Raw genomic sequence first — 20,107 nt, 5'->3', positions numbered from 1 at the left:
CTCAATAAAAACCTAGATTTTCTTTCAGCCTCCCTTAAATAGCCAGAAGATTTGGCAATACCTCCTGTTCTAGTCCATTCAGGCTGCCATAACAAAATACCATAAACTGCATAAACTGTGAAGCTTATAAACAGCAGAAATTTATTTCCATTGGCTGGAAGTCCAGGGTCCAGATGCAGGCAGACAGACAGCACCTTTCTGTTGTGTCCTCACAAGGTGGAAGGGGTAAAGAATCTCTCTAGGGCCTTTTTTATAAAAGGGCACTAATCATACTTGTGAGGGCTTCACCCTCATGACCTAATCCCTCCCAAAGCCCTCACTTCCTAATACCTTGGAGGGGAGGGTTTAGGATTTCAACATATGAACTTGGGAGATCATATTCAGACTATAGTACCAGCACTATCACATATTAGTTACTTACTGTCAATGAACAAATAGTAAATGTCCTTCAGGTGGGACATGTGATTTATTGTTCTCCGGTCTCCACCTAGCCAACTTAATTCAGTGAATGTCCTTGTAAGCATTCTGGTTTGTGATCTGTGATTTAGATTTTCACATATCAAACTTCACTCTATTTAGATCTGAAAGTTTCAACAAGTTTCTTTACTAGAATTAAACTACCCTACTAGATGGGCTTCCCCTGTGGCTCAGAATCCTCCGGCCAATGCAAGAGTCATAGGAGACGCAGGTTTGATCCCTGAGTTCGGAAGATCCCCTGGAGAAGGAAATGGCAACCGCACTCCAGCATTCTTGCCTGGAGAATCCGAAGGACAGAGGAGCTTGGCAGGCTACAGTCCATGGGGGTGCATGAGTCGGATATGACTTAGCAACTAAACCAACACCTCAAGACAGAATTTCATAGCCTTGACCTTTAAACCAAAATCTTTTTTTTTTTTTTTTTTTTTTTTTTAAGAAAGAATCTCCTTTATTCCCTGATTTTAAACTGAGAATCACTTACTTGGAACACAAGTTTAATGACCTCACAGCTATGGAAAACTTCAGAACCTCTTTTTCATTTCTTTGATCTCCTTTTCTTATATTGACTGTCCTTCTGGACTTATTTTCCTTTATCTAAATTTCTCCATCATAAGTTCCTTTATGATAAGATTTTTGATGGTAAACTCTCATAAACCAAAATCTTTATTTTGAGAGTAGAAAACAAAAAGGGAGGCAGTAGGGTAGGGGGATGTCTGCTTTTTTTGCCAAATCTGAAACCCTGGTACTATTTCACAACCTACTGACGAATAGAGAACTAAATGCCCTTTTCTCTCTCTCTTTTTTGTGACTCTAAAACATAAATAATCTTTATTCTGAAAATGCATTCTTAAATCAAAAACATTTCCTTTTTGCTTTCTAATGTTTCTCAGTAAGAATCAAGGCAAGGATAATAATTTGTCTCAAACTCCCGAGTGTGTATATGAAGGAAAGGGTTTCGGCGTTAGACATATAGTAGGTACTTGAGCACTAACCAAAACTCCGCTTGGAGTTGCTCATTCCGGAACTTGACCAACATGGTACTCAAACGGGAAAAGAAATCACAGAGTTAGTGGGGTCTTTTGCAAACTCTCTTCCCTCATTCAAAAACTACTTTGTTCTTCTATGAATATGACACCACAGTCAGAGTCATAGGGAGTCCAGATGGAGGACAGTTAAAACCGCACCCCTGACCCCACTTTGATAGCTACATATTCTAACAAACGTTACCACCACTGTACAAAGTAAGAGGAAGCCAGCTCTCAGGAGACCCTGGCTGTGGCACACATGTTATCTTTCAGCAGGTGGAACCTGTTCAGAGCCAGAAAGGCCTGGAGGATGAAGAGACGGCACCTCGGGCAGTCTTGCCAGAAGCCACTGGGTTTCATCCCGGCCTGACCCAGAAAAATCTTATGGAAGAGAACGAGAGGCCCACCAGCTCTCTGATCTGCTGTCAACCAGCTGCGGCCGGGAGACTGCCAAAGTGCTGCAATGACGAGGCAGCGCCCTGCGGAGCCGTCTGGGAGGGGATTACCAGCCTGATCCCCTGCTCTTCGGAGCCAGAAATGACTCAAACTTCACAAACAGCCGGGGCCTGCCAGGGAGGGTGACAATGAGCGCTGGAGAGGGTTTTCTCCCCATGGTTGGTGTCTCCTCACCCCCCCTTGCTGCAGTGGCAGATTCTGGACAGTGTGCAGCCTGTGAGGTAATCTGAATTCCTTGGCAACCGGCAAGTACCTGAATTCTTTCAAAACCACAGGAATCCAGCAGAGAAAAGGTAAATATCCCTGCGGAGCCAGTGTTAATTAGCAAGGAAGGCTACTGAAGAAGGAACTGGGGGTGGGGGAGGAAGGGAGAGGCATTACAAATGCTTTGGGATCTTTTCTCAATTTCCACTGAATAATATGGCCGAGGCAGAAGAGGGGCGGTCCCCGACTTGGGCCTTGTCAGGGTCCCCTCCTCCCAGTCCAGAGCATGGGTGGAACGCTCCTGGTTCCCTGGATGGACACTTTCATTTCCCCCCAGGGGCCAGCACTACCTATCTTTGGGTCACCGGACAGCACATTTGGTCTTCAACTCAATTTGGTTTTAGTTTTTTTTTTTCAACTTTTTATTTTTCCTGTTTCAGTGAAAATTTGGCTATTAGTTTTGTCTCCAAAAGGGCCTCGTCAAATCATTTAGACCACATACTGGATCCACCTAAAACTGTAAAATCCAGGACAAAGTCTTTTTGGATTCCACCTCTGACAGGAAAAAGAACCTACACCATGTTAGTAGAGAACAGCACCCCTCTCTGGAAACTCGAGTGTCCCCTGCTGGTGCAAAACAGCAGCAACACACACATGAAACTCACAAGTAGGAAGGGGCAAAAGGCTGGACTCAAATACCACTAACACAGTTTTTTTTTAAATATCTCAATAATTGGCTCACATATAAGAAAATGAAGTGAGTTTTTTCTACTTCCTATGTAAACAAAGCAAGGACAAATCAAATGATTTATCTAGAAAGAACCTACTTGGGGTCTTTTTCTTTAGCAAATTTAAGAAGGTAAAGAATTTACACAAAATTCGTATTTCACAGAACTGCCTTGCAAAATGAACTTAATCTTTCTGTCACTTAAACATGAATTTTGAGGCCCCAAATGGAAGTGATAAGGGATAAAATCTCTTTTCTAAAGAAGGAAACCAGTTACATTGCCACTGGTTCTGTCTCTTTAGGAAAGATTATGGTTTTCCTTGCTGAGCCTCAAAGTAAAATGGTCTAGTGATCTCATCCCGAACTGATTATCTTCAGTAATGTCTATTTAAAACGCACGTGACCCAAGATTACTAGAGGCTGCAGAGCTGGAGATGCTGTAGACTATTGTTGAATGTAATGACACAGTAAAACGGCTTCTGAGGATTAAAAAGCAGCAGATGAATGCCAAGATACACAGTGGTTAAGACACAGGGACTTAGGCACATGGAAGCTATTGTGCAGAGCATATGCACCCTCCCAGGACTAATAGCCTAGCGTAATGAACCACTGTAAGGATTTTACATTCACCTATACTTTCAGGTAAAATAAGGCACAGCCTTGAAAATTCGTATTTTTTTGGTTCAATTTAATCCAAATTTTTACAAAGCTGTTTTCCAAATTATTCCGAGGAACAGCATCCATTTTTAAAATATACATATATATACTCAGTTCCAGCTAGAGGCAAGAGACAGAGTTACTTAGTTCAGTGGTTTCTGACTTTCAACACACACCCAACAGCCAAAGCACTTGCATGTCTGTAGTAAACTCTATAATAAATATCAGTACTGCTCTCATTTCATATCTGAATGAGGCTTAAAACGACACCAAATTTTACCAATAGAGAGGGTGTTAATACTATGAGTGAAATACCTTTGGAGTAATATGCAAAACATAGTGCAATGAGATCCTGGAAAAACAGTGAGCATAACCTTGAGGTCTTTTCCCCATTCAAGAAGTCCAGTCTAGACTAGACAGTCAGTGCTGATCCTCACGTTCTATGTGACTCCTCCCCCAACTACCAAAGAATAAGAATGTCAGAACATCAAGATTGCTTTGTGTGGTTACGGGTGTCTACCCAGGTCACCTTATCCTAATTCTGCAACAAGCACAATAAATGACATTTAATAGAAATATAATTATGATGATGGACATTCACAGCTGGTTTAAAATTTACAAATATAGGCTCTCATGAACTCTCTTAAAAAAAAAAGAGGTCCAGTTTAGTACATTACAATATAAAAAATAGATAGCCAATGGGAATTTGCTGTATGCCTCAGGGAACTCACGCTGGGGCTCTGGGCTCTGTGACAACCCACAAGGGGGAGATGGGGAGGCAGGTGGGAGGGAGGCTCACAAGGGAGGCGACATATGTATACCTATGGCTGATTCATGTTGTTTGGCAGAAACCCACACAAGACTATAAAGCAATTATCCTTCAATTAAAAGTAAATAAAGTTTAAAAATAAAAGAAGTCCAGTTTAGAACTTACAGTTGCAGGGGGAAAGAGACAGCTAGGGAGTTTGGGATGGACATATACAGGCTACTATATTTAAAGTGAATAACCAACAAGGACCTACTATAGGACATGAAACTCTGCTCAACATTAGTTGACAGCCTGGATGGGAGGGGAGTTTGGGGGAGAATGAGTTCCTTCGCTGTTCACCTGCAATGACCACAATGTTGTTAAACAGCTATACCCCAATACAAAATAAAAAGTTAAAAAAAAAAAAGAAGTCCAATTTATGGCAGGACATAATCAGTTCCTGAGAAGGGTACAGGAGACAAGTTGAGTGAGGATGAGTGGAAGTGAAGAAGCTCATGACACACATCTCGAATTACAAAAGGGAAAACCCTCAGCACTTTATACACCTGAGCAGAAGTAAGGGGCCCATTTCACTGTCTTCTCATTCTAGGTAATATACTCAGCTTTTATCCCTATACATCAAAATATGAGAGCACAAATGTTTCAAAACATAAAGAAAACTTTTCCAGGAAAATCTGATTAGAGTTAGTAGTTTGTGCCCAGATACCTGGTTCAGCACTTTAACTAAAAACTGAGAAATGTTTTAGTTTTTTTCCTCCTCAATTTTCGAGGAACCAGAGATCAGAAATAGAGTGCTTCAGTGGCCATCAGTGTTCCCAGGATTTAAACTCAAAAATCTTGGTAAAAAATATGACCGGGCTTATAAATGCTGTCAGTGCCACCTAGAGGTAAAGGGAAGACATGGTCCAAGCAGTTAGAATCCAGTTACCTGTTCTCACCCTCTGGCTCCAGTCACAGGATGTGAATAAAAGAAGGCTATCTATTTAATCATTGGTGCTTTGACATAAGTTGAAAAAAAAAAGTGGCTAATGCCCCTCTCTTAAATACAAGAGGTCATGAAACGGCTCAATCCTTCCGCTCTGGAGTCAGATCCAGGAGTTTAAATTCTCTCTCCACTATCAACCAGCTGGAGACATCAGGGAAGTGACTTCAAGTTTCCTTAACTCTCTAAGCCTCAGTTCCTTCAACTGGAAAATTACCTCGACTTTAAGGTTGTTGTGAGCATTACAATAAATGTCTGATATAAAACAGCTGTGGGATTTTGTTTTTTCCCTTTCTAGACCATTTGTGAAGCACAGTGGCCCGAGAATCTTCCTATCTTATTACCACTGCATGAAAGCACAATGTGATCCTGGATCCCAGCTAGGAAAGGTAAGTGTGTACATATATAGGTTTACTCATGTGCGTGGATATGCAGGTGAGATTGTGAATGAAAGTAAGACTGATCTCTGTAAACTGAAGCTCATCTGGGGACACTCCTATTTTCCTGAGTTGAATACAACAGGAAATATGACCTGACCTTAATACACTCTTCAGTGGGTCAACTCACATTAACAACACCCTACACCCAAGGGTCTCTTACCTAGCTAGTCCTTCTTCATAGAGATAGATGACAAGAGGGTCATAGGAAGTCACCAGCACATAGAGGCGCACATCAAATTTGAAATCTAGAAAAAAAAAAATCAGGGGGCACAGGGAAAAACTAAGCTCTGGGTTTTCTGTTACAGAACTGAACAGGACAACTGTAACAAAGAAACAGGAACGAGAGAACAGTTCTCTCCCCTCCCCGTGAAACACACACTGCCCACAAACCTCACCTCTGAGGATAAATAATAATTATACCACATAAACATATATATAGTTTCCACACATATTTGTTACTATTATAACAATAGAAAACACTCTCTTTTTATTAGCTTCAAAATAATCCCAGGAGGTAGGTAAGAAACCAGCTTCATCTCTGGAGCCACAGCTGCCAAGCATTTCACACTAGCTTAATAAACATTTACTAGAGAAGACTATAAAAAATGTTTAAAAAAATTAGTGAGATCTAGCCCAATCCAGTCAAAGACTTAATCACAACTCACCATCTATGAGCAGGGGGTTGCTAATGTAACGGGAGACCAGGATGTTCTCTTCCAGGGAAATCTGGTTTGGCTGTTGAGCAAAGAGGAAAAAATGAAAGGTAAAAATGCAAAGGAAACCTAACTTACTGTAAAGAAGCAAAGTTCTTAACCTGTGAGAAATAATAATGTGGAAAACTAAAACTCTAAGAAAAGTTTTCCTCTAAGTTATGCATATAATATATCACTTCCATAAACACTGTGAGAATCCAGTTATGGAGGGGTTGGGGGGGGCGGGATTTACACAGCACCTCTCACATAATAAACAGAACCTAAACAGCTTTAAAGACTTTTATATATGATATTAAATATTTACATACCAAGAAAATAAAAGTTACTTTAAAAAATAAATAAAAACTTGCTTTCTCCCACATGTAAATAAAGCATGTTGGATATTTTAAAATATCACCATTATTCTTACAGGAAGGCTTTCATCAAGTTACTCAGAGAAATTACAGGTCTTTCTACAAAAGATTCTGGCATTTTTCCCATGAAAAGGGATGGATGTCTCATTGATTCACTTAATAGTGCTTGCTGCGCCACTGTAGGTAAAGATTGAACTGCTGCTGCTGCTGCTGCTAAGTCGCTGCAGTCGTGTCCCACCCTGTGCGACCCCATAGACAGCAGCCCACCCGGCTCCTCCGTCCCTGGGACTCTCCAGGCAAGAACACTGGAGTGGGCTGCCATTTCCTTCTCCAATGCATGAAAGTGAAAAGTGAAAGTGAAGTCGCTCAGTCATGCCCGACTCTTCGTGACCCCATGGACTATAGCCTGCCAGCCTCCTCGGTCCATGGGGTTTTCCAGGCAAGAGTACTGGAGTGGGAAAGATTGAATTAGATCTCTTAAAGACTTTCTTCAATGAAAAGGAATTGCCTATACAATAAATAATGATGAGTATTGATGGGTGCTGCATAAGGCACTGGGGATACAGTGATGAAGAAACAGATGGGATCTCTGCCCTCACAGAGCCCAAGCCCTACTCCCAAAGAGTCTGATGTTTGGGGAGAGGGAGAGCAAAATATAGAATTCAAAAGAATACAAAGTAGCACATCTACAAGTGTGAGAGTGATGAAAATATAGAATTTAAAAGAATACAAAGTAGCACGTCTACAAGTGTGAGAGTGACGAAAATATAGAATTTAAAAGAATACAAAGTAGCATGTCTACAAGTGTGAGAGTGATGTTGCCCAGTGGAAATGCAGACCTGCTAGGAGGACCAGTCAGGGAAGGCTGGTTCAGGATGAGCAGGTTCAGAAGGGAGTGTTGAAAGCCAGCAAGCACACGGTGGAAAGGGAAGGAGGCCAGTGTGGAAAGACAAAGCCCAGGTAGAAAGGAGAGTGGGCAGATTCAGTGACCTGGGGCTAAAAGATTCAATTGGGAAATAATGAAAAATATGGTTAGATAATTAGAAAGGAAGACCCCACTGGCAAAGGGATTTAAACCCCTGGTAAGAGGAATTTAGATTGAACATAGTGGAAAACAGGAAATTACTGTAGATTCTTGATTAAAGATTAGGAACAGAACAACTCCAAGTGAGATGAAGACAGAAAAATCAGCTGTCAGTCACCACAATCCGTACAGGACAAAAAGACTCCAAAAGGAAAGTGTCTCTAATGATAATTGTAAAGCTAATAGCTATAGTAGCAGCAACAGACAAACTATTAATATTAGCAGGGAAAAAAAAACTTAATAAACATACCAAACATCTGCTATGTGCCAACATTGCCCTTATCCTTCACAAGTATTATTTCATTTAATCATCATCCAATACTCACATGGTAGGTGTAACACCATCCAAATATTACAGATGAGGAGTGAGTCAGAGAGGGTCAGGAAACTGCTCAAAGTCACACGGCTAAGAAGTGATACAGCACCATTTGAACCCAGACAGTCTGCCTCAGAAACTTAGTTCTTAAACACTATTTTCACCTCTTCTCCCAAGTTCTGACCTAAAGCAGCTGTAGCCCCAATTCAAAAGTTTGTCTTTATAAAAATGTATTTGTTATCCTAAGTACTACAGGTTTTGTTTTGTTTTTTTTAAAGGATAATTTTGTGACCCTGGGGTGAAGATGATAAGATTTCCCTCTCATTTCCCACTGCTGCCATCTCACTCAGAACACAACTTCACAAGTCATTTCTATGCATCATAGGGACACTGCAACATCACTACTGATTCATACTTTGGCTCTGGTCACCCCTACCATTTCCTGATCAGTTTCTCACACAGACTATCTCTATTTTGAGTCAGCTCAGTGTGTAAGAACTGATGCAATCACAGTACAAAGCAGCAAGCTACAGGCTGTGTTCCAAACCTAAAAGTAAACAATTGCAGTTCTTTTTCTACTGAGTAACACCTACAGGCTCCAATAGATACTTGACCACCCAACCTGACCACCCAGCTTTCCTGGGAACCAGAGAGGACACTGGTAATAGTCTCTACTCTATGACACTCTATCTAATGTCCATGCTCACTTCCTCTCTTTCCTTCCTCATCATATACATTTGTCCTGTGAGTTACGCAGAACATAATCTCTTACACTGTTCAGATAACTTGTTCAATACCTTTCATTTCTGTCTGCATCAGGAATTAAGCTATAAATTCACAGAAGAAAAGAATGGTTTTGAATACAGTTGTTGGGTTTTTTTTTTTTTTGTATACTATAATATACAGATAAGCAACTAATGAAATCTCTTTGATATCTTCAAGCCTTTTTGATATTTTCATCCAAATATCTTCTTGATATTTTTATCGATCCCCAATTAACTCATTTTAAATGATGTAAACTCTAAGCTCAAACCGCCCTCTTAAGTATGCTAAAGCAAGAATTTGAATTCTAGGGAAATACATCCGTTTTTCTAATTCAACTTTAAAGCTCATGGTATCTATTAAGTTATTGTAAGATAGAATGGTACAGTGGTCAAGAGGGTATGCTTTGGAATCAGCCAGGCCTGAGTCAAAATCTTCACTTACTAAGGAAGGAATAGTAACGACCTCTTAGGATTCTCATAAAAAAGACCAAGGGAGATTGTATTTGAGAGGTACAGTGGTAGGCACATAGTAAATGCTCAAGAAATATCAGTTATTATTATTACTGCAAACTCAATAGTACCTGTGTATTTCCATTTACTGAGTGCCACAATTCAATAGCATTCCTCATTGCATGCCATATACCACTCATATCATTCAGCGCACTCAATTATAATGAAGAGACATAAGAATTACGAGACAATCTCTATTCCTACAATAAAGAGACCTAAGAATTAGGAGATGACCCCTACTCCTCAGGCAGGCTGGCACTCAGCAAGCAGCAGGGACATCCTAAATATCTGTTGAACAGTGAGACCTATGAGCGTATGGAGAACGTATGAGCAGACAGAAACAAGAGAGCTGTGGAGAATTATATTCACAAATAGAAGGGTGAACAGTGACCTAAATACTCTAACCCTAACTCTCCTGATACTTCCAAATTTCAGAGAAGATATGCGTATCGTATTTACCGTGGATAATGTGTGAGACAAGGATGACTAAACTTGACTTCCATAATCAAATTCATACCTTAATCGGAAAACACCAGATCTTTTCCCTCCTTGATTTGAATATACTAAATTGGGAAAATATGCCATTTAGTCACGGTTACTGAAGGAGCTGGAGCAGACACGACTCTGCTCCTTCATGCTGTGTTTCCAGAGTTAGAGAGCCCAGCACTAAGGTCAGCCAAGACGCGCCCACCTGCAGCAGCTCACACTCCTCTCTCTTCAGTATTACATGAAAGGAATGCTTTTCCTATCCTTTATCCTATTCTCCTAATGGCAAAAGTGGCTATTTGCAGATATTTTCCAAAAGGTTATGACTATTATAGGGAACTTTTAATGAGAGGCCCTTCTTGCTTCAGCGGGAAGACAGGGGAAGGTGTTTTCACTTGGCCCTCACACCTAACTCTGCCCCACGCCGCCACCCCTCACCCACTCACACTAGTGGGGCTCGCAGACCCTCCAGCAGAGCCCTCCCTCTCCATTCCCCTGGAGTCTAAAAGGAAAGCAGGCAGCGGCCTTGGAAAGAGTTACTTCATCCAGTTGGCTAATGGGTCACATATTCCATGGGAAAGGATCCAGGTATGGAACAGAGGAGATAGTGAGGCTGTGTGTGTGTGTGTGTGTGTGTGTGTGTGTGTGAGGAGGGAGGGAGAGGAGCGTATTAACTGTATGGTTTGTAGGTCTGGGTAAGATGTGATAAAATTCCAGATCTGGAGAAAAACTGGGAATATTTTCCCATTACGTCCACAAGCTGCCAGCTCTCCTGGTGCTTGCTGGCATCTCCCCAGGCTTCTGTCTGGCACCTCCACCAAAGACCTCAAAGAATCAGACTCATTCCAAAGCTTCACTGAGGGGGAGGGGGCAGGCAAAGGGTCCCGCCAAGTACTTTGATCTCTGCAGGGGGTCTCCAGGGAGTCAGCCCAGGGAGAGGTGGGAGGCAGGAGCAGAGTCTGCCAAACGCATTCTCTAAAGACTTGTCACCCCCTTTATGAGACAGGGAAGAGTCAGGGCACGGGGTTCTCAGCCCCACCAAGGAAAGTTTAACTTTTCTATTCTTTATGATGTTGATTTTAAAATAACAAATCACCAGGGCAAAAGAGCATTCCAAGAGAAAAAAGTCCCAGATGAGCTGGGAATAGATCCTATTCTTTTTGACTCATGTCTAAGAAAATAAAAAGCAAACTTGTACCACAGTTGACTTTCAATAGCAATTCCATTTGGCAGCTCAAACCCAAACCCAAACGAGGGCCGTCTATGAGATTCAAACAACACTGGAGCTCCTGGCGCGGAGCTGGAGGAAAAGCTGCTGGACAGGAGCCTTCACACCAAGGTCAGAACAGAAACAAGAAAAGAGAGCTCTGCAGCATATGACCAAGGCCTTCTGTCCACAAGAGACCCCGGGCAGAAGGTCTCCGGAGTGACCCAGGGGCAGGGAGCAGGCCTTGTAGCCTGGGCCTGGGGCTGCACAGTTACTTCATCAGAACCACATCCTGTATTTCTCCAGCATAAAAGGTCAGGCTATCAGTGTTTACTGTACGGTTTTTAGTCCAGACTGAATTTGAGGATTTTCCCATGTGAAAGACCCCTCAGAAAATCAGTTTCTGCACATATAGAAAATAGCTCAGATCACGTGCAGGGAAAGAGAATTGGGAAATTTGAGACGGTATACCGACTGCACACACAACATCCATCTCCTGCTCTCCTCCCTTCCAGGGTCCCACTGGAAGGACAGAGAAGATATTTTTAAAAGAATGAAATGATAAATAACAAGGGTAGAAAACAGTTAAAGGAACCAACGAAAGACCAAAGGTTTAAGGAAATCCTGAAAGACGGAAAGCAGATGGGAACAGGTTGAGAAAACAGAGCAAAGGAAGACCCAGCCCCACATATCACAGAGCGGAGAGTGATCTTCCCAAGAAGGCATCTGAGAAGTTCCAAGCTGGCAGCAAACACACATATGGAGAGCAGGAGGGAGCCAAGGGACAAGAATCGGATAATTAATTAACAAACAGTGTTTAAAACACTGCGGCCAACAGGCCTTCAACAAGCACAGCTTAGCCCTCCGAATGAAACCGAACAAGAGAACGGAGGACGTCTGTCTGAGTGGGCGCAGGGATCTGACAGAGGAGGGCAACTCTGCAAACCCATGGCAGACACAAAAGGGAAAACGGGAAGGGCAGCAGCGCCCCAGAGGGAAATCGCCAAACTCTTCTGTTGTAGCCATGCGTTCCAGGAAACAAACTCACTCAGAAGGACAATGCAGATAGTGGAGTGCAGTTTATTACAGCGGCAGGCCCAAGGTGGAGTCTCCTCTTAGCCAAGGACCCCGACCAGTTTTTGTGAAAACCTTATAAACCCTAAGTATACTTGGTCAAACTTACCTCCCCAAGTTCTCTGAAACTAGTATGAACAAAGGAAAAGAAAGATACAATCAAAGTTAACCCATGATTCATATGCCTTAAGCCGAGGTAGTTAACAGTGGACAATTATCAATAGGCCTGTGGTCATACCCCTAGAAGCATAATAGAATTTATGATTCTATTCAGTTACACAGATGATTAGGGTATTCTTTTAGGCGACGGAGAGTCTAGTTATGAGCCCTGGGGCTCTTCCATCCGGGGGTCTGGTTTTCCAGTTGGTATGTCATCTCCATAGATACTGGGCATAGAGCTCAAAGTCCACAGTCCGGCCCAAGACGGAGTCCTGCTTTCAAGATGGAGCCTGTTCTGTCTGTTTCCTCCTTCACTTCCTTTAAATCCACAATCAGGCCAGTCCTGTTTTGGCAAGGGAAAGGGAAGAGGCAACAACCCTCACCCACATCAACCTAAGGGATAGACGGACAGTCAAAACGCCTTGCCCTTGCCACAAGGCTCAGTCCGCCCTCCTGTCCAGGGAACTGGTCCTACACAACGGCAGGGGAAACCCAGGCTGCCTGTCAATTTCAATCAGTCTAGTCTTCTGTTCATTACTATGACTCAACACTGAAGGTCACTAAAATTGAGAAAATCCAATAGCAAGGGAAAAAAAAAAAGGCCCAAGAAAAGTCATGGAACAAAAGAGAACTTTAAAAAGCTTTCAATTCATATGGTCAGAAAGACCAGCTGGCAAACTGCATCTATTATGCAATAACAAGATGTTATCCAGAAAAAAAAAAAGGCAAATCGGAAAATAAGAGGTTTTGTACATCATGAGAGCCAATACAGAAATACATAGATGGAATGAATGATAAAATGGATAGCACTCAAACTGGTGATCCAGAAGATAATGATGGGAAAAGACAGAGAATTTAAAATGGGAAAAAAGTTGACATCAAGACCCAGAATGCTTCAAAAAGGAGTTTCAGAAGCAGAAACAAGACAAAAAACTAACAATTTTCCCTGAACTAAAGAAAAACACTAGTTTCTAAACTGAAAGGGATGACCAAATGTCCAGGAGGAAGTATGAACAAAGACCCAGACTAAAATATTGATTAAATTTCAGAATTCCCATCTGTAAAATTTCTATAAGTTTAAATTTTTTACTCAACAAAGCAGAGAAACTGAATCACAGTTATTGAAGAAAATGTAAACATGCTAAACCTTTAAATTATAAAGATAAAAAAGTAATTGAACTTTGAGATGGAATGTAGAAGGGAGGATAGGAGGTGATATGAATGCAGTGAATACCAAACTGAGAATTAAGAAACAAAATGTAAAGTTGAGAAAAGATAAAACACAAATCAACTGTATTAAGTTGCTAACTACTGTTAAAAGAGTGAGACTGGGGTTAAGACTTTATTTTATTTACTCTGTATATCTATTCAACTGAAAAACAACTATTAATGAGGTTCTGGCAAAGAACCAAGATACTGATGACTTCTGAAAAGAGAAGCGGATGAGGAGGAGGAAGTGGGGCGGGCAGGAGCAGCAAGGATACAATTACGGTTAATTTGTTTGATGATCTTGACAGCAGGAACCCACAGTTCCCCTCACAATAGGACTTAAATGTATGTGCTACCAGCTAATGCTTAGTGCGGAGGAATTTGCAAGACAGAATGCTGAAAGCAGAAAAAGCACTTCTGTTGACACCAAAGGCTGCCCTCCCCCCAAATTCAATCAACTGACATTAGCCAGAGAGTAACTGCTGGCATGGGAGGAGGTTACTGCTAGTAAGGCGAAGAGTAGACTCATGCCCTCCTTCAAAGTACACTTCTGAACGCACACTTAGCTAACACAAAGGGAAGAATAAACATAGGGTCAAGTATGACCCCCACTACATACTTACATTGTTGATCAGGTAGACGCCCCGCCCCCTGGAAGAGGCCACTGGTTTTACGATCCAAGGTCCCCGGTCCTTTGAATACGAATCTGCTCAAAATATTGGAAGACAAAAAAAAGCGGGAGAAAGAAAGGACAATTTGAGTTTTTTATCTCAAATTCCAACATGGTTACCTACTCAGGTACCCAAAGAGTTTTCCAAATTTCTAAGTGAAAGACAGCAGCTAAAATAACCTGTATTTTTGGACTAGCCTTAAAAATGAGAAGAGAGAGAAAGAGAGAAAGGAAAGAGATAAGGAGAAAAGAGGAGACAGAAAAATTACATAATGTATTTCTTCCACCATTTCTCCTCTTGAACGAGAAGATGAAGACAAAATAAGGCACATATTCAGATGTTAGCCTATCACTGTCACAAACCACCTCCATGAATCTTTGAGATCCTTATCAGCATTACCTAAGGGACCTGCAGAGGCTCACATTGCAGAGAGTGACATTGTGAGTCAAGAGCAGATCCCCTAATATGGGTGCTTTCCTTAAGCAATGTTTTCTGAGCTTTTAAGGAAAAAAGAAAATCACCTTAAATCAATCAGAGTGCAAAGGTAGGAAAACAATTGACAAGTAGTTAAAAGGTGCCCCTTTTGTTCCTTTCCTAGGTTCAGGTTTACACCTTAAATACCTTTGGATCACAGGAAGGGAAGCCACACAACCAAAGAGTCCCAGAGGCTTGCAGATGGCTCTGGTTGCCACTTAGGGAAGGTCAGGGGACATGAGATAGAAGCAGGAACAAAGAACTCTCCCTCTGATAGAAGCCAAGCTGTCTTTTCAAGGTCTCCCAAGAGGAACCTGGCTTTGTCAACACCACAAACCAGTTCACCAGGAGAGAAAGATCTCCTTGTCTACTCTCCCCAATCCTCCCCAGCTTCTTCCCTTAATGCAACCTAACAGAATTAGGAAAAAATGCCATGTGCCGCAGAGAATTTAAAACTCCGTGAGCAATTCCACTTCTGGAAATGTATTCTTTAGTCACATGTTGATCACACGTTGAAATGCCCTTTGTACAAGATTATTCAGTGTTGTATTTTAATAGCAAAAGATGCCCATCAATTAATTAAATACTCTATACTGCATCTATACGAGGGGCCAGAAAACTTTTTCTTACTAAAAAGTAAGATAATAAATAGCTTAGGCCTTGCAGGCCATGCAATCTCTATGGCAACTACTCAACTCTGTCACTGTAGCTCAAAAGCCACCAGAAAGAATATGTAAACAAAGAGGCATGGCTGGGTCCCCCAAAACTTTATGGATGGACACCAAATTTCCTATGATTTCCACGTGCCACAAAATTTTATTTGTCTTTGATTTTTTTTTCCAACCATTTAAAAATGTAAAAACCATTTTTAGCTTGTGGGACCAGATTTGACACAAAAGTTGTAATTTGCAGACACCTGTTCTACATAACGAAATACTAAGCTGACACACAAAATGAGAATGTTATTAATGAGAGGGAATGAGCTCAAAGACAGGCTGTTGAGTGAAAAGAAGTAAAGTGCAGGGCACTGGGTATCATACACTCCCATCTGTTCACAAACACGCTCAAGTCATGTGCTAGTAAGTGCTCAGAATATCTTTAGAAGGATATGTATAAATACTATACTGATCACTTCTGGGGAGAACTAGATGACTGAGAAAGAGAGGAGAAAAAAGGTTTTTCACTGATTATCGTTTTGTACTTCTCTTGTGCCATGACTGTATTACCTTTCAAAAAATAAAATTTATGTAATTTTAGAGTCCTGTGATGGATGGCATATTTACAGTTATAAGACAAATTAACCTTTATTAATCTCTATAAAGTGAAGCCACTGCATACATGTATATGTATACACTTTATTTTTTCCATTTTGCCATTTTCCCCAAATTCTGAGATTACAATAGATTGAAAATGAAAGGAACTATTAAAAGAAAACAAAAAGATTTTTTTAACTTCATTCATTCAGTACTTCTAAGTACCCAACACGTGTCAAGCAGTTCTTGAGTGTGTGGAATGCAGATAGTCTTCACCTTCACAGAGACTAGCCCAGCAGAAAGGCAGACACTAAGCAAGAAATCAGACATTCACAAAGAGGAAGGGAGGGAGCCACAAGAATGCCACAGAAAATGACCAAACCTCACTGGAGACAGAACCCTCTGGGAACAAATTAATGCAGAAAATGCTCATTTTCAGAACAGTGGAAATCTAGCTAAATGCAACTTTTGCCATCTAACACTTTGAACAAACCTTACTTTGTGGATTGGCCTTATCAGAAGCTGCTGCTTCTAGTGGTGCTTCACTTTTATCATATTCTCGAAATCTTAAGTACCAAAAAGTTGTCCTTTATGCTAGGCATTTCTCCTTGATTTGTTGTATTTCAGAACAAGGACTGATTTCTTTCACAGGTTCCAAAAATGTGCATCAGAAGCAGAGGCAGGGCAAAGAGCGAGGCAGTCTGTCAGGACGAAATATACTGGACGGGGGGCCTGCAATTCTTGCCAGTGCCTTCTAGCCCCTAGGGTGGCAGCATGCTCCATCTAATGGAAAAAGCACTGAACCAGGAGTAGGAAGATCTGAGTTCTAATTATCCAGTCTCATTTTTAAAATGCGGGCTTTAAGTCTGATTAGAATTATGAGATCTCTCATAATCCTATTATTAGGATTCTATAAGTTTACTGATTGCTATAAAATCCAGTCATCTGCAGTTAACTGGCTGACATCAAAGTTTTGCTCATTCCTTTGAATAATTTCTGCCTCTCTTACATCTAAAGATAGCCAGAGGACACAATTCTGGCCCCTGAGAAGTAACCAGGAATCTGCTGGGCTGTGGGGTAAGATCTCTGCCTTTCTGATATTGGTACCACCCTGTCTTCCTTGCTGTTTCCTTCTTCCTGTTTAGAAAGTTGTCCACTGGGGGGATGTGGCTGTAGCTGGCAAGATTTTTGGTTAGGATCTTCAGGGTCACAGACCTCCAACTGTACCACACACCGTTACACTAGCAGCAGTGGCACCGGGAATCTAGCAAGATCTAGTCCGTATATTCCAAGCTTCACATTCTAATTATTGGAAACAGTTTGGCAATATCCAGGCTTTCACATCTCTTGAGGCAGTGTTTGGTCTGCGGCCTTGGTCTCTGCAAAGATGCATTTCCGGTTTTCCCTTATAAGAACAGAAAGCCACAAATTCATGAGATCCGCCTCGACTGGTATCTCTAGCATCTTCAGGCAGCCCTCATGTTCCTTACCAGTTCTCTTCCAAAGGCCCTTTGCAGGCTATTCACATGCCTTTCTGCCCCTCAAACATCCAAACCCATCCCTAGGCCCCTCATTCCTGGTATGTGTCCTCACTGCCCTCCTCACCAAGAAGGCTGGTAATGTGTAACATAAACCCACTCACCTGCTTTCCTCCCATCGAAAAGTGCTATCTGGGTGACCACTTGGCTTCCTTCCTTCCACCTTTTAGGGGAGACTCACCCTTCTACTCGCGCTCTTGATCAAACTCTCTCCTGCCCCATCTGGGACCTCATTCCTTTGCTCGTATCTTCAATCTCTCTCTCCCCTCTGATTTCTCTGTGGTTCTTCCTCTCTCTCTTTTTCTTGTCTATGGTAATCATAGCCACCTCCACATCTGCAACTTCAAGAATCTATATCCCTGGCCAAAATTCAAAACTGCCTTTACAACTGCCTGCAAAACATCACCACATGAAAGCTGGTAGGCACCTCAAATCCACACCAGGTCCAAAATGTGACACTCTGCTGCGGTAGCAATTCTACTGAAAAACAGGTCAGGCTTGAACAGATGGGGGCACTCTAACTCTATCCAATCTTCTGAATGAGCACCCAGCCCTCAAACCAGCCTCCAAAGGGTGGGGGAGAATCACAGAATAGGAACTAGTAAAGAGGAAAAAGGGAATTTTCAACTTAATATCCCTTTAGTGTTTAATACAGAATTATTCTAGGCTTTGATTTCTAATTAGGGATTCAACAGCAGGAGGTGTTCATTTTCAGGAACACTTTTACATTGCTGACATGGTAGCTGAGGCATTTTTATGCTATCACGTTGGCTTACTACATAATTTTTTAACTGTTTTTATGTAACGATGCATCTCAACATAACTTGAAATAGGAAATACCATTGAACATGTGTTATGTACCTATCAGGCTCCATTCCAAGTGCTTTCCACGTATTAAGCTACTTAAACATGCCAGCACTATAATATTCATACAGGTAACAGTCCCACTGAACAGAGGAGCAAGGTCAGATACCAGACACCAGAGGTTCTGGTATCGTGGCTAAAGCCCCCTAACAAAAATTCCTAACTACAAATGTTCAGCTCTGAGTACACTGTTGCTCTGAAGCTAACTTAATTCATTTACTGAATTCTCTATTCTGACCCATTCCAGAGCCTGCTGTGGACCAACACTGAACCACTGGTCCCAGCGCGGGCAACAAGTGCTCTTAGAGGAACAGCCTCTCCGAGGGGAAGCAGCAGACCTGTGACCACCCCTGACGCGAGTCCCAGGGGATGAACACCCCACTGGTGACCGGACCAGACTGCAAAGTCCAGCAGGTTAACAGAATCAAAGCCAGGAAGTCTAGAGCAAACTTTCTCTTCCTCTCATGCTTCCTCATGATAGAGGAACAGTCTCTCTCTTGGACTTATTGAGAAGACAACTATCTGTCTGTCTACCCTCTCTGTGTCGAATCTGATCTCCCCCACAGAAGCGGCTTCTCTCGAGGAGGTATTGAGAGATGGTCATGGTGTGCACACACGCCCAATGTCTTTAGCCACAAGGCACAGTGGTGAGGAGCTTGGCTTCTGAAACCAAACAGCTTATAACTTAGGGAAAGTTACTTAACCTCACTGTAACTTAGTCTTCTCCCCTATAAAGCTGGGAATAGTAACAGTTCCTACCTCAGAGTAAGGCACCACTTAGAAGAGGGCTTAATAGAAAGGAAATGTTCATCAGCTATTACTGCTTCTATTTCAGTTCAGTCACTCAGTTGTGTCCAACTCTTTGCGACCCCATGGACTGCAGCACGCCAGGCCTCCCTGTCTATCACCAACTCCCAGAGTTTACTCAAACTCATGTCCGTCGAGTCAGTGATGCCATCCAACCATCTCATCCCTGTCGTCCCCTTCTCCTCCTGCCTTCAATCTTTCCCAGCACAGGGTCTTTTCCAATGAGTCAGTTCTTCGCTTCTATTTAGACTCTCCCTAAAGACCTGCCTCACTGCTTCTCTGTATTTACGCCTCTTTTGTGCACTAAGTCTACTGAAGCAGGCTCTGCCCACCAAGGAGCAAAACCCGAAATAGCCTGTCTCCTCTGTCTGGACATAAGGCGGTCTAAGTTCACCTTAAGGCAAAAGAAACAACGACACCTGGATGCAGGCCACACACTCCTATCTAGCTTAACCAACAAGACAGCGGACATCCACATTGCTATTTCACTCCCATGAATATATTTCAATTAGTCTAAAGTCCAAGGAAACAGGGTGACTGACTGGTACCTCTAAACTCTAACACTAAAAGATGCATGATACTTGTATCCCCAAAGAACATAAGTCACACACGTCCAAAAGTTGAGGTGACAAACATTCCTTAAATGACAAGAGGAAGAGAGATACCAAAAAGGGTGCATCTGTAGTTCATAAGCAGAAGTATATCCATCCTTACATGGGCACTAACTTTTCAATGAGAAAGGACTTTTTGTATTAAACAGGAGCACATTTAAGACACCCCAATGCGTCCTTACATGCCTGACACTGACAAGCTTACTAAGAATAAATACACACAGACATACTCAGAATAAAGCAGTGTTAAAGTTATCTCTGCAGCAATTTTACTAAA

General features: G+C 41.9%; 1 protein-coding gene and 1 long non-coding RNA gene across 15 annotated transcripts in view; one reads left to right on the top strand and one right to left on the bottom strand.

The window, feature by feature from the left end:
• Nucleotides 1-20,107, bottom strand: part of TTLL5 (tubulin tyrosine ligase like 5) — a 315,511-nt gene that overhangs the window by 269,123 nt on the left and 26,281 nt on the right. For all 14 annotated transcript variants that reach the window (XM_020875764.2, XM_020875763.2, XM_020875766.2 and 11 more), the window contains 3 exons: nucleotides 14,236-14,318; nucleotides 6,403-6,472; nucleotides 5,898-5,982 (listed from right to left, as the gene is read on the bottom strand). In XM_020875764.2, coding sequence (XP_020731423.2) covers nucleotides 5,898-5,982; nucleotides 6,403-6,472; nucleotides 14,236-14,318 — 238 coding nt within the window. The remainder of the gene's footprint in view (nucleotides 1-5,897; nucleotides 5,983-6,402; nucleotides 6,473-14,235; nucleotides 14,319-20,107) is intronic.
• LOC139035688 (uncharacterized) lies at nucleotides 1,961-20,085 on the top strand. The gene is made up of 4 exons (XR_011488386.1): nucleotides 1,961-2,251; nucleotides 5,596-5,686; nucleotides 17,028-17,087; nucleotides 18,660-20,085. It is a non-coding gene; the product is annotated as an uncharacterized lncRNA (long non-coding RNA).

This window comes from Odocoileus virginianus, chromosome 6 (genome assembly GCF_023699985.2).
Source record: "Odocoileus virginianus isolate 20LAN1187 ecotype Illinois chromosome 6, Ovbor_1.2, whole genome shotgun sequence".
In the NCBI taxonomy this organism is placed as follows: Eukaryota; Metazoa; Chordata; class Mammalia; order Artiodactyla; family Cervidae; genus Odocoileus; species Odocoileus virginianus.
This window is presented reverse-complemented; position numbering and strand designations above follow the sequence as displayed.